The sequence below is a fragment of the Topomyia yanbarensis genome, chromosome 2, assembly GCF_030247195.1.
Source record: "Topomyia yanbarensis strain Yona2022 chromosome 2, ASM3024719v1, whole genome shotgun sequence".
NCBI classification, from domain to species: Eukaryota; Metazoa; Arthropoda; class Insecta; order Diptera; family Culicidae; genus Topomyia; species Topomyia yanbarensis.
This window is the reverse complement of record NC_080671.1, coordinates 325,677,112-325,691,534: the sequence shown is the minus strand read 5'-3', so window position 1 is coordinate 325,691,534 and position 14,423 is coordinate 325,677,112. Positions and strand designations below refer to the sequence as shown.

At 41.9% G+C, this 14,423-nt stretch overlaps 1 protein-coding gene across 3 annotated transcripts in view; it reads left to right on the top strand.

Annotated features, from left to right (window-relative positions):
• The window catches only part of LOC131683823 (basement membrane-specific heparan sulfate proteoglycan core protein-like), a 171,344-nt gene extending 159,275 nt beyond the window's left edge, over nucleotides 1-12,069 (top strand). For 2 of the 3 annotated variants that reach the window (XM_058966153.1, XM_058966154.1), the window contains one exon: nucleotides 10,314-12,069. In XM_058966153.1, the coding sequence (XP_058822136.1) occupies nucleotides 10,314-10,350 (37 nt within the window). In that variant the 3' untranslated portion in view covers nucleotides 10,351-12,069. The remainder of the gene's footprint in view (nucleotides 1-10,313) is intronic. The other variant, XM_058966155.1, reaches the window with a different exon arrangement.
• Nucleotides 12,070-14,423: the final 2,354 nt, after the last annotated feature.

The following is a 14,423-nucleotide window of genomic DNA, read 5'->3' as shown; positions in this document are numbered from 1 at the left end:
AAACATGCTATGGGCGGACCTTCGTGTCCCTTCGGTGAGTTAAATAAGAAGAAGCCGTGAACGTCACACAGCTAAATCTTAACCATTGTGCAGCAGCCCAACAGCTGCTGTGGCAGTCGGTCTCGGAGTCGAGGACAGATGTCGCCCTCTTATCAGACTCGTACAGCATCCCTGCCGGCAACGGCAATTGGGTGTCGGACGGGTCTGGAATGGTGGCAATCTGTTCAACGGGACGGTTCCCGGTTCAAGGGGTAATACACCCCTCCGCCGAGGGTGTGGCGATTGCCAAGATCAATGGTGTGTTCTATTGCAGCTGCTACGCCCCACCAAGGTGGCCAATAGAACAGTTCTACCAGATGATCGACAGGCTCTCGTCGGACCTAGTGGGCCGGAAACCGGTAGTAATAGCGGGAGACTTTAACGCTTGGGCAGTGGAGTGGGGCAGCCGCTGTACAAATAGCAGGGGTCAAGCGCTAATGGAAGCGCTTGCGAAACTCGATACTGTGCTAGCTAATAATGGCTCCGCTAGTACATTCCGTAGAAACGGAGTGGAGGCGTGGATTGATGTGACCTTTGCCAGCCCGAGTCTGGCTCCAGGCATGGAATGGAGGGTAGACGAAGGATACACCCATAGCGATCATTTAGCAATCCGCTTTAAGATCAACTATGGTGTGCAGCATCCGAGGGCGGGAGATCCCTATCAGGTACGCGGGTGGAAGTCCAATCACTTCGACAGCGAAGCTTTCACCGCGGCCCTGGGACTGGAGGCCAACACCGACAGTCTAAGCGGGGATGCGCTGGTAGCTGTTCTATCACGCGCGTGCGACGCCATTATGCCGAGAAAAACTCTGCCAAGAAACGGTAGATGCCCGGTATACTGGTGGAGTGCCGAGATTGCAGCTCTACGGTCAGCCTGTCTCAGAGCTAGACGTAGGATGCAAAGAGCTCGCATCGAGGATGCAAGAGAGAACCGTCGTGAAGTGTTTCGAGCTGCGAAATTAGCCCTTAACAAGGCCATTAAAAGCAGCAAGAGAGCGTGTTTCGACAACCTGTGTGAGAGTGCCAACGCGAATCCGTGGGATGACGCCTACCGGATTGTGATGGCCAAGACCAAAGGGGGCTCCTCACCCCCAGAACGGTCTCCGGACCGGTTGGCAACGATTATCGAAGTACTCTTTCCGTCTCGAGCCACAAGCCCCTGGCCACCTGCACTACGAGACAGTGCGGGCACGGTCGAAATGGTGGCTCCAGTGACGAATGAAGAACTACTCGCAGTGGCTAAATCCCTAGCAATGAACAAAGCTTCAGGGCCGGATGGAGTTCCAAACAACGCTCTCAAGGCAGCGATCATAGCGAACCCGAACATGTTCAGGCTAGCTATGCAGAGATGCCTTGACGAGTGCCGTTTCCTCGATAGATGGAAAAGGCAGAAACTGGTGCTGTTGCCGAAGCCCGGGAAGCCGCCAGGCGACCCATCGGCGTACAGACCAATCTGTCTGATAGACACGACTGGCAAACTGCTTGAGAGGATCATCCTCAACAGGCTCACCCCGTACGCGGAAGGTACGGACGGTCTGTCATGCAACCAGTTTGGCTTTCGGAAGGGTAAGTCCACAGTGGACGCTCTCAACTCAGTAATAAATACTGCCGAGATAGCGATCCAACGAAAAAGGCGAGGTATTCGATACTGTGCGTTAGTGACACTTGACGTGAAGAACGCATTCAACAGCGCAAGCTGGGATGCCATAGCGCTCTCGTTACACCGGCTTAGCCTACCGGTGGGTCTGTACCGGATCCTGGAGTTACTTCCAAAACCGCGTACTGCTATACGAGACCGATGCCGGTCAGAAAAGGGTTCCGATTACCGCCGGAGTCCGGCAGGGCTCGATCCTAGGCCCGGTGCTATGGAACCTCATGTATGACGGGGTTCTGAGACTGAAGTTCTCTCCTGGGGTCAAGATCGTCGGCTTTGCCGACGACGTAACCTTGGAGGTCTACGGGGAGTCAATTCCTGAGGTAGAACTAACCGCAGAACACGCGATTAGCACGGTGGAGGAATGGATGAGCGCGAGAGGCCTGGAGCTCGCTCATCATAAGACGGAGGTAGTTATCGTCAACAACCGCAAGTCGGCACAACATGCAGTTATCCATGTGGGAGAAGTCGCGATCACTTCACAGCGAAGTCTGAAGTCTCTCGGAGTCATTATAGACGACAAGCTGACCTTCGGCAGCCATGTCGACTATACGTGCAAGAGAGCGTCGACTGCTGTTGCGGCTCTATCGAGAATGATGTCCAACAGCTCAAAGGTGTGCGCCAGTAGACGTAGGTTACCGTTAGGCGTTGCCGTATCTATCCTCAAGTACGGCGGCCCGTCATGGTCAAGAGCACTGAGGTAACAAGAGCAATGCTTGACGTCTGTGGCTGGGACACAACCCATGATACCCTTATTCAGCGGATGTGTCAATCGGTGGAAAAGTGGAACGCAGTCTCGGCTGCTACCACCCAGATTGCCTGTAGGCTACAGGTAATCTGGCGAACCGAGCAACAGACGACGGGCACGGCTAACTAGTGATTGGTTAGCTGGAGCGAAAAAGGCCAAGCGCAAAAAAGGGAGTGAATGGTCTGTTCATGCCGAGGCAGGTTTGGCGCAGCGACTGGCAACCGCGTAAGGGGTAAACCCAGCCATCCCGAAGCAAAACAGAAGAGTGAGTGTATAGGCGTATAAGTGGACTGCCTTATGCCAAGACGGGAGGGCCGTAGCGTAGTATGTTGGAACTAAGCTAACGATGCCTCATGGCGTGGCAGAGGAGTGAAAGGGTGAGCATCCAAGTCAGTCTCACACGGCAGCACAAAAGTCAGCCTCACATGGTATGTCAGAAGTGGGGCCTAAGAAAAATGTCCCACATGGGATGCCAGGGGGAGTGACAGAGGTACAATAGAGTGGCACGATTGAGAGTGAACCAGGTGATAGGGTGAGCACCCAAGTCAGCCTCACATGGTATGGGTGGGGCGAGCACAAAAGTAAGCCTAGCAAGGAATGAGTAAGGTGAGCACACAAGTCAGCCTCGCAAGGAACGAAAAAGGTGAGCACAAAAGTCAGCCTCATGTGGGAGTGTTTGAGAGTGAATCAAGGTGCGATAGAGAGAGAGAGCACCCAAGTAAGCCTCATATAGCACGTATGAACGCGTGAGTGCGAGTGAATGAGTACATTTAGTACAGCCATCCCCCCAGAAGTAATACCGAGAGGTAGTTCCTGGGAGGAACGATGGCGGAGCCCAATGGAGTTTAGTCGGTATTAATGGCAGCGTCACCATTCGAGCCCGACACGCCCCCAGTGCACCCCGTGCGGTAGCTTGGACCCTACCAATAGCACGTGTACTGGGCTAGGACGTAAAAGTCTTCTCCATTGTAAAAAAAAACGTAATAGTTTTTTGCAAATGATAAATAGACTTGTGCATATTTTTGTTTACCCATTTATCAGCTCTCAAAATTGACCATCTCGGAAAAAATCTGCTAATAAATTCACCAAAAATACGATTTCGTGAACCGAACCATACACGCTACCGTCATATTTTATTCACGAGTTTCGAATCAGATTTGTCTGGCAAAGTAGTGTGATTTTTTTATTCTATCCGTTTATTTGATAAGGCACGGTACTATTAGAGTTTAAAGGTGCCAATTTCTGCATTTCACATTTTAAATTTCTTCAAACTAGAAGATTACAGTAAACTACATTTCAAAAGTTAATGAGTTATTTTCAAAAGGAGTAAAAGTAAAAAAAGAGCAATTTTTAGACTATCTTGGTGGAAAGAAGAATTTCTAGACTATCTTAACTAGGAATATAGTTCAATGTAAATGGAGAATTAATCACTAAGCCTACAGATAGGAAGGGAGCGGAGGGTCACTTAATATAATATTATACATGCACCTTAGTTTTAATTTTTAGGGGAACGGAAATGTTATTGAGGGAAGTAAGGGGAAACAGAATCAAATTCACTTTTTCTAACAAACTATTTACTTAAGAGATAAATTTTCATTGGAATTTGGTTTCATCATCGTAGTAACAGCAATATACAAGGAAGAGAGGATGGACAACGATGAACGAGTGGAGACGAATCAAGCTTGCAGTTTATGGTAGATCGTCTACGGTACGACCTGTACGCCTGTGCTGCCAAGATAGCACGCAGCGGGACGTCGCACAGTGGCCGGAGACCGGACAAAACCTATATTTCAAATATTCATATTTTTATTTTTCCTGCATTTCCTATGTATTGAATGACATATTCTCCAAATTTTGTGAAAACTGAATGAGAATTAGATTTTCAATAGCAATTTATTTATCGTTGTGTCAGACAATTCTAATGAAATTCATTTTCTAAATCACAGTATCTATGTTCACTTCAAAAACCTGTTACTCCTTCAATTTTAATCTGATTTGAGCACAACTAGTTTCATTTTAAAGAGCATTTAAAGAATATTGTTGATCATTTCAACATGTTTGCCAAATTTGATTCTAACAATGTATTATTATTACAAATATATTTTAAGTGGGTTGATAGCAAATTCGTTTATCACAAATGTATTCTGTACAATCAGATGAAGCAGTTCGGAACGGTCACTTATTATACATTCTATGGGAAATCATCTCTGCTTTTCGAATTTTAAGGTCTCGTTTTGCCCCTTTTTGCCCGGAGGGGTCCAAATCGACATTTTAAAATGTTTGCTGACATGGAGGAGCATGGTGATTAGTACAAAATAACAACTAAATAAAACGTAAACAAACACTTTTCGTAGAGATTGAAAGAAGTTTTATCCAATTATTATGTTGCTATATCTAGTTTCAGTTATATCTAATCGGTAAAAAAAGATTTTTCATAAAAATGATATTATGATTATAAGAAAGGTTCGATAGTACTGTATGCGAAAATTAATTTCATCTTTTATAACTTTTGACATTAAAAATGAGCTCAGCACCAAAAAATAACCTTAATATGTAATTGTCAGCCAGATTGGGCAACATTTTTGGTTTCGTCCGACTTTTATTCGAAGACCGGCCACTGTGCGTCGGCTGGTCCACATCGGACCCGTCGGGAATCTTCCAAATAGGTCGGATCTTCCGGTCGTTCTGGATCCACTTATGATTTATGTCTGCACCAAGGAGAGAGTGAAGACAATAATAGCGCTGTGATATGAGTCGGCGCCATGAAACAGTACAGGAGACTTCTGAGAACGAGCAAAAAATAAAGGGAGGGACTAAATTTTGACCCAATGTTTCGTCATTTTTTCCTAGTTTACCATTGCTTCACGAAGTTTGTCAACTTTTGAGGGTTCTCTGATGGGTAATACTGAAGAATTCGCTGAAGCAAATCGGTGTTTCATTAACCTTCCGGAAGTCGCGCTAGTGCACTAAGTGCACGTTGCTCTGAAAATCTAGCGAAATCGGCTGCTCGTTCAGTGTGCCTTTTGCGCGGCTTTCCACTTTAATTAAAGAGTTCGCCTCTCTTTGCCCGAAATGGAGAATGAGAAGGGACCCACACGAAGGTAATCTGTAAAGATTTGTCTGATAAAGCACGCAGAAGGTCACGTATTTTCCCAAAAATATACAAGGAGTGCTTTCCATGTTTCATCGAGCGAATAGCGTCAATGGAACTGAGGCTATCCGAGACGATGAGGTAATGGTCTGCAGGTAGTGTATCAATGACTCCAAGGGTATATTGAATAGCAGCCAATTCTGCGGCGTAAACTGAAGCAGGGTCACTGAGTTTGTAGAAAGCTGGTGAACTTTTGATTAAAAATACCGAAGCCACTGGATGCTTCGAGGTTTGATCCGTCGGTATAGAACATCTTGGAGCAGTCGACTTCTCGGAATTAATTATTAAAAATGTTTAGAGCCATTTGCGTACGTATGTGGTCCGGAATTCCACGAATCTCGTCTTTCATGGGTGTATCGAAGTAAACAGAAGATTCAGAAGTATTTAATGCCCACGGTTGAGATTGCAAGAAGAAGGATTAATATTCTGTCCCATGTATTCAAAGTACATGGACATGAAACGGGTCTGAGAATTGAGCTCAACAAGCCTTTCGAAATTTTCAATCACCTCCGGGTTCAAGAACGCATCGAATGAGCAATCGATATGAGAGTTCCCAAAACCGATTTTTCAGCGGGAGAACGCCCGACAAGACTTCGAGACTCATCGTAGTGGTCGACTGCATGCATCCTAAGGGGATACGCAGACAACGATATTGAATTCTTTCGAGTTTGACGAAATGTATGTTCGCGGCGGAGCGAAAGCAGAAGCATCCGTATTCCATTACCGACAGTATCGTTGTTTGATACATCCTAATTAGGTCTCCTGGATGGACAACCCACCATACTCCAGTAATTGTACGAAGAAAGTTGATCCTTTGTTGGCATTTCTGTTTCAGATACCTAATGTGGCATCCCCAAGTACCGTTCGAGTCGAACCAGACCCCTAGATATTTTACTGTGAAGACCTGAGCTATAGTTTGACCCATTAGTAGAAGCTGTAATTGTACTGGTTCACGCTTCCTAGAAAAAACAGCTAGCTCAGTTCTCTCCGTGTAGAATTCGATACCCAGCTTAATAGCCCAAGCAGACAAATTGTCCAAGGTATTCTGTAATGGTCCTTGTAGATCGACAGCTTTGGGTCCCGTTACAGAAACCACGCCATCGTCTGCAAGTTAACTTAACGTGCAGGAATTGTCAAGACATTCATCAATGTCGTTGACATAGAAATTGTATAACAGGAGGTGGGCGTACCGTATTGGTAAATCGATTGCCTTGTACGCAACGCACCTGGGTTCGAGTCCCGACCCCGCACATAGGATTAGAAATTTTTCATAAGAAATTTTTCTAACCCGAAGAGACGAATGACCTAAAGGTACCTCTATAATCGAAATAAAAAAAAATGTATAGCAGAGGGCTTAAATATGAGCCCTGGGGAAGGCCCATGTAACTAAATCGTGATGTCGATAGGTCACCATGCGAAAAATGCATGTGCATTTCCGACAATAAGTTTAGCAAAAAGTTGTTTAAAGTCGCTGAAAGACCATGCTGGTGCAGCTTCTCTGAAAGAATATTAAAAGAAACTGAATCAAAGGCCCCCATCTAAGAAAACTGATCTTTTCTAGCAAAAGCCATTTGAATTTCTGTTGAGACAATCGTTCGTCCCTTTGTCTTCGCAGAAACCAAATTGTGCATCTGACAAAAAGCCATTTGCTTCAACCCAATTGTCGAGACGAAACAAGATCATTTTCTCGAACAACTTCCGGGTACAGAACAGCATTGCAATCGGTCAATACGAGTTGTGATCGGAGACTGCCCTAGCAACAGTTGAGGTTTTATGATAGTTTTATAGCCACTCATAAAACTTAGATTGCACTTGTAGCGTGCAATAAAGCTTCAATTGCTAATTGGGTGGTTTTCCTGGTTTTTGAATGGCGACGACTCCCACTTGTCTCCAACAGTTTGGGAAAAAGTTGCCATCAAAAAACTTATTAAATAAGTCCAACAAACGTCTTTTGACAGAGTCTGACAGATTCTTTAACAAGTTGAATTGGATTATGTCTGGCCCTGAAGCTTTATTGTTAATAAGTGAGCGAGAGAGAACTCCACCTTCGAAAAAGGTGTTTCGTTCGTGTTACCATGAGGGAACGCGGCGTGGTAGGTCTTCTGTGCCGGGACGGAATCCGAACAAATCTTCTTGGCGAAATCGAATATCCAACGGTTTGAATATTCCGCGCTCTCGTCAGTAGTGTTTCGGTTTCTCATACGACGGACCGTGCCCCAAAGAGTGCTCATCGATGTTTCTCTTGTTAGTCCGTCAACGAACCGGCGCCAGTAACTTCACACTAAAAAAATCTGAATTTTATCGTTGACGTAATTCCAAACTTGTCACAATCTAACGAACCGAAATATAACCGTGTTCGGTTTAATTTTACATGAAAGATGTACTTTCCAACGCAGTGCCCTAAAATTACACTCTTCAACATTTTAAACAAACGCCACATGTGGAGTAAAATTACTTGACTGGCAAAATTCAACGAAATGTAAAATTAAAATCAAACGAAAACTATGTAATTTTTGATGCTCGTACCATGTTCAGGAGACGTAAATTTACAATATTTTTTCTAAGTGTGCACTTTTCTTGGCTTTCATCAAGCTCTTCATTCATCCTGGAAGGTCTTATACGTGGCGGCCTTCTTTGTGTACACGTCTGAGTACTGTTTGTCCCACCACGGATTGGAAGGACGTTTTTGTATGTTCGCGCCGGGTACTGGCTTAGTCTGAGCTTGATTCGCGCTGTCGAGAATCAAGCAAACCAAAAAGCTGTACTCTTCCTCCGGAGAAAGTTCTTGGGTAGAGTCGATGTTGTCACGGCAGCATAGCTCTTTCAATCGATATTTTGTGTGAGGTCATACGAAATATTGATTGATTTCAATTGCCTTGAACAGTTATTGATTGAGACTACGATCGGTAGATGGTCGCTGCCGTGGGGATTAGGGATTATCTCTACATGCAGTCTAACCACAGCGATGTTGAGCAGAAAGACAAGTCTAAGGCGCTCGGATGCGCTGGGGGAGTCATTTTATCTGTGTTTAAAATTGTCAAATTGAAGTTATCGCAAAGATCGTGAATTAAGGAAAACCGGTTATCATCAAAGAGGCATCCCCATACTGTACCATGAGAGTTGAAGTCTCCTAAAACTAATCGCGGTGCAGGTAGGGATTCTAAGATGTCTTGTAGCCGTCGGTTCCAAACCGCGGTGTTGGGGGGAATATATATGAAAGCTATGCAAAGGCCTTTACATTTGGTTTCAACGTGACAAGCGACAACTTCAATACCTGTTATCGAGGGAAGGGTTATTCTGTAGAAGGAACAGCACTTTTTGATCCCCAAAGGCACTCCTTCATAGAGGGTGTCTCAATCCAGACGAATAATAGTAAAATCGTGGAAGTTGAGATCTATACCGGAAGTTAACCCATTCATGCCCATGTTGTTTGTGGACAACAACGTTTTTAAACAGCTATAACCTTTGATTGATGCAAGATTTACTCACAAAAACAAGTAAGGCTAATAAATGTGACTATTGTCTTTCATTTGAGTATTTATAGTTCCAAGGATCAGCTCTAGAACTGAAGTTATTGCAATTAGTCTGATTGGATTCCCATGGAGCAGTGCTGCCAGGAACAGTTGACGTTGACGACGGAAAATGAATTTTTCATATATCTTCGTTATGTTGCAATGTTATTGAAAACTGATTCAACTTATCAATTTAGACTGTCTTTGACTACGTTTTCCACGCAATTGGACTATTGTAAATATGCTAGGTGAATTGTATTGAGCATTGGAAGGCAAAAATTGAGCAGCTTCTAGCACTGCGAGGGAAGCACTTATCTTTATGAAAAAAAAAAGGCTTATCGTGTATCTTGATCCCACCTTTTTCAAGGAGAAATAGTTTTGAAACCCTATATGTACTAGAAAAAAGTTGGGCATGAAAGGGTTAATCAAGTTTCAGATAATGCAAATGCATCGCAACTCAAACTATTTATTAAAATTTTGAAGGAAGCGATTTTCGAAATGATACTTCTGCAATTTCACTATAGAACCGTGATCAAATCCGTGACCTCGTTCGTTGAGTTAGCCATCGAAGGATACAATCGCAGTCAACTGCTTCAAAAATGCTCTCACTGTAGGGAGAAAATCCAACATAAGATTTTTAATAGTATCAGTAATATTGAAAGTTTTTATTATCCAGTCCACTATGTCTGGAAATTTGATAATTCCAGTGCTGCGATCGGTCTCGAACTGAAACCAAGGAACACTTAAGATTTCGGATGTTCCGGGAACTTTTTCTCTGAGCTCTAATCCTCCGAGACTAGGAACTACTGGCTTCGGTTTAGTTGCAACACTTCCAAGAGATGTTTCACAATCGGAAAAGTTGAGTCCCAAACAATTTTATATTCAAATAAGTTCCCTAAACCGCAATCACGAAAAATATTATTTTACAGCCTTCGGCCTGATTGGAAACGGATTACACCGCACCAGAAGCGACACAAATAAAATCTTTGATATCAAACGCCTTTCATTCTCCCACTCAATCAAACCCAAACAGCAGCAATACAAATCACATTTCATCCTATTTTCACTCACTCGTCAAAATCGACAGTAGGGTATTTAGTTGCCCCTCGAATGCTAAGCTCCTGCAATCTGATCGTCATGGGAGTGCCACAACACCGCAGTATGTTCCTACTACAGTAAATTTTCTTCTCTTCTCAAATTTTCCTCCAGGCAGATAAATCCCCTTCAATTTTTCATCGAGTGGTGAGACGACGACCTCCCGATCAACTGCTGCTGCTGCTGCCAGGACTATGGTGAAGTGTCTGTTTCTTTTTGGGTAGCTCGTTACGACAGTACATAAAACGTTCGTTCCCCCTTTCCTGAAGTGGCGACCATAAACATCCACGGCTGCACATATAGTCTAAAACAACCGAACACGATAGCAACGGTGGATCGAATAAAAAAGGAGCAATTTTTCTAAATCATGATTGATGGCGGTAAGAGATCGATTTTATTTTTAGAGCTGAGCATCAATATTTGCTACACAAACGCGGTTGGCAGATACATTCCGGGGAAGCGTTTCAGAAAACATCACATCAAAGTGTAGGTAAACGTCAATGTGACAGTTTAGAAAACAATTTCTGTGCTGATCAATAAACAATGGGAAGAGGAAAAGTGTTAATAACGCAACATGAAAATCATTTTTTGTTAGGGTCTATCATTTTTCTATTAACAGGCCATATCACCTCTGTCAGGCAATTTAGTTAGGTTGTTCACATCGATAAAATTCATTCTAAGGACTAAATAATCCTTAAATAGCCGTTACATCGTTATTTAGGCACTTGCTGGCGTATACCACACGTATGGTAGACTCTAACTAGGAAAACATAACGGGAGGACGAGAAGATAATCGATAAATTAAAATCAACACCCATCCATATTCTGTAGCCAACATCGATGGCTTGATTTAGAACAGTAAATCAAAATCAGACGAACTAGATGGAGCTAACGTAGGGTGGGTGGTTCATTTGTCGAGAAGTATCAATAGTTGCTACAGTGGGTGTATAGGACTAATTGCAATGCCAACCATCAAGATTAAAATTTATTTGGAGGATCAGAAGAAATTAATTATAACATCAATAAGGGAAAGCATCTTTAGAAAACGAAATACGCCATAGCGAAACTACTGGTACATGTGTTTATAAAACGAGAAACGCGATTTTAAATTCAAATATTGATTTTCTATAAAGCAGGAGTTGGAAATAAGTTATCCACATTTTAATAACTTATTTCCATAAGTAAACGGCTATTGGTACATCGACCCTGCTTAGTTTAACTAGTTCGACTTCTATCCGGTTACGCCCCATCTACTGTTCATTTTATAATAAAAAAAACTTCACCAGAATCTCTGCACTGAGCACATACGAGAGGGAAAGACGATCGCTAAGAGATTAAAAATATATCTATCATCTTCCAGTTGATGTATGTTCTTACCTTGCTGATGCAGAAGAGTAGCAGGTGTAGTGGTTTTTGATGATATTTGCGTTAAGACTTATTCGGAAAAGTGCACTGCATCTGGCATGTTAATATTTGATCTCTTGCTGCCTTAGACAAATTCACCCCTGGTGGCGATTGGAATTAAATCGTTAGGAAAATACATTAGTAAAGGTTGCGCCCGTGTAAAATAATCTGTAAAAAAAACTATTAAAATGACGTAACGTTAAACAGCGGCATATAAATTTTAAACAGCATTAGACTTTGATAGTTTACTGTAACTGGTAAGATTTTAACACTGCTTCGTTAAGTGACAACAGGAAAGTGTCGTAAAACGAATAGTTGAATGAATTACGGGATTCACGTAATCTTAGCAGAAGTAAAAAAAATGTATAAACAAAAATTAGCTGAATCTGATAGCTACTATGGAATAAGAGTGAATGGAACGAAATAAAGACGAAATAAAAATGAGATGAAAATGTATATTTATGAAGCATGATGAATTTCATTTACATTCATACTTTCCCCAAAATCTTTATTCATCCGAACGGAAGCCCCGCAAAGAGAAAGAAAGTGCGAATAACGGCGCTCGTCGGCGTGAAAACCGAAATTGGCTGTGGCAGCCAATTTTCCCAGGAAAAAAAGTTCAAATCCCAAAGTTGTGAGGGAATGGAATGTTGGGAAACGTTTCGACGAAGGGCAAGTTATGAAGTTCAATTTATACGGAAATTGCATTCAAAGGTTTCTATTTGTAAGCAGGATGATCCCCTGTCGTAGGCCCACCAAATCACTTTGGATCACCGTCATCGCCTAAGGAAAACCCACTGTTCTACATTCCGTTGTGGAACTTGACCTTTTGGTTCGGTTAGACTTCGCAATCGATTCTCAGTGTACATGACCAGTATTATAATCCTACTGACACATATAATCCTTACTGATTGTGACTTGTTACATCATTGCCTCACCCGCTGAACAGTCTTCGCCTACGTGGTCTCAATTTCATCGCAGCGACGTGTTTGCCAAACATTAATTATTAAAAAGTAAGTAAGTCAATAAATAATTTTTCTAACATATAACACTGTCATATGGAATCCGAGGAAACGTTATATTGAAATCCGAAAATTAAAAATTTATCTATTTCGTCAAACAGATGTAGCTTTCAAAAAATTCAATTCATTATTTCTACGATTTAAGTAAGGTGTTGGGCCCATTATAGCAGTAGAGCCGATTTTCACTTGGTTTCGAACTAATAATCAGGCAGCAGATGAAATATCTGCTACATCATCATATTCGCTTAGTGAACCGAAACAGTATCCAAGTGTAACTCACGAATACGAGCAGTCAATTGCAGTTTCATATTTCATTTCATCATGCCATTTTGTAATATTTATATTTTGAACGGTACACTGAAACATAACTCTTTTTTTTATTCAATTCGTTAATTTGATAAGGCACGTTAGCTTAAAAGTGAACATGATATTTTGTATATCCCCGATTTGCTCAGTGTTTCTATCGGATCCTTTGTGGATCCTAGTATTGATTTTAGCTGGTAATTTTTACTACTGAAAACTAGATCTACACCAAACTTTTTTAATTTTTTCCTAAGTGGTATCCTAGCCGTATTCTGGTTGAAATCTACTGCTATCCTTTTTAAATTTTCAGTTGTTGGAGTTAAGTTTGTGAGGTTTCGCTTATGAAGGATTCTAAATTTTTTATTAATTATTGATTGGATGGTTTGCTCTGGATACCCGTTGAGCTTACCTGTTTCGAAAATAAATTCAGTTTCTTTAGTTTTTGCTTCCTCCCCTAATGGTAGAGTAAGCATTCTACGGACCATGTGGTGAAAAGCGGCCATTTTATGCTGATATGAATGTTTTGAAGTATTTGGTATAATTCTCTCAGTATTTGTAGGTTTCCTACAAAGGACCCCCCCCCCCCCCTCTCTTTTTATAAGCACATCCAAGAAGGGCAATTTGTTATCTTTCTCTTCTTCATGTGTAAAATTGATATTTTTATGGATGTTGTTAATGATTTCCAACATCCGGGATAAATTTTTACGTTTGATAATACAGAAGATATCGTCAGCGTATCGCCATCAGCGTTCTGGTAGCTCACCTTTTTCTTTTAAACATTCTTCTAAGTTTGCCATAAAAAGTTCACAAAGAAATGGAGAGAGTGGGTTACCTATCGGAGCACCCGTGGTTTGTTTATAGAAGACACCCCGGAATGTGAAATAATTTTCTTCCATGCAAAGGCGAGTAAGATGGATATATGATATTACTTTGCTTTTCAATAGACTGTTGTTATTTTGTTGTAATAACCAATCCTCTAGTAGGTATCTTTTACAGGGACACTTGGGAATAGTGCGGTTACGTCAAAGGAGACCATAATCTCATCGTCTTTGATTTCACTTGAGTTTTGAAGTTTGAGAGTGAATTCTTGTGTATTGATGATGGACCGGCTGAAGCAGAAGGCTAAAATTCCTTTAATTCGTAAAATATGTACTCACCACAGACAAAACAAAACTTTTTCAACGATATTTCCACATTTTAAAAAGAGCACTTAGTTGTACAATAAAATATCCAAAACCATTCAAATGCCGCAGGATGGATGGATGCAAGCTCGAGAAAACAGTACCCAACACAAACAATAACTATCAAGTATAGAAGATTATTTCAACCGAAAGTATGATTGTGCGAAAAATAAAAAGTTACAATTTTCATTCAGTGCGTCATACCATCTACATTTTTCATCTGGCTTTTGTGACCATTGGATTAAAATTGATGCAAAAGGATTATTTATCTCATTAGATTCTAAAAGAATTTTTTTCTGTCCTTGATTTATTAT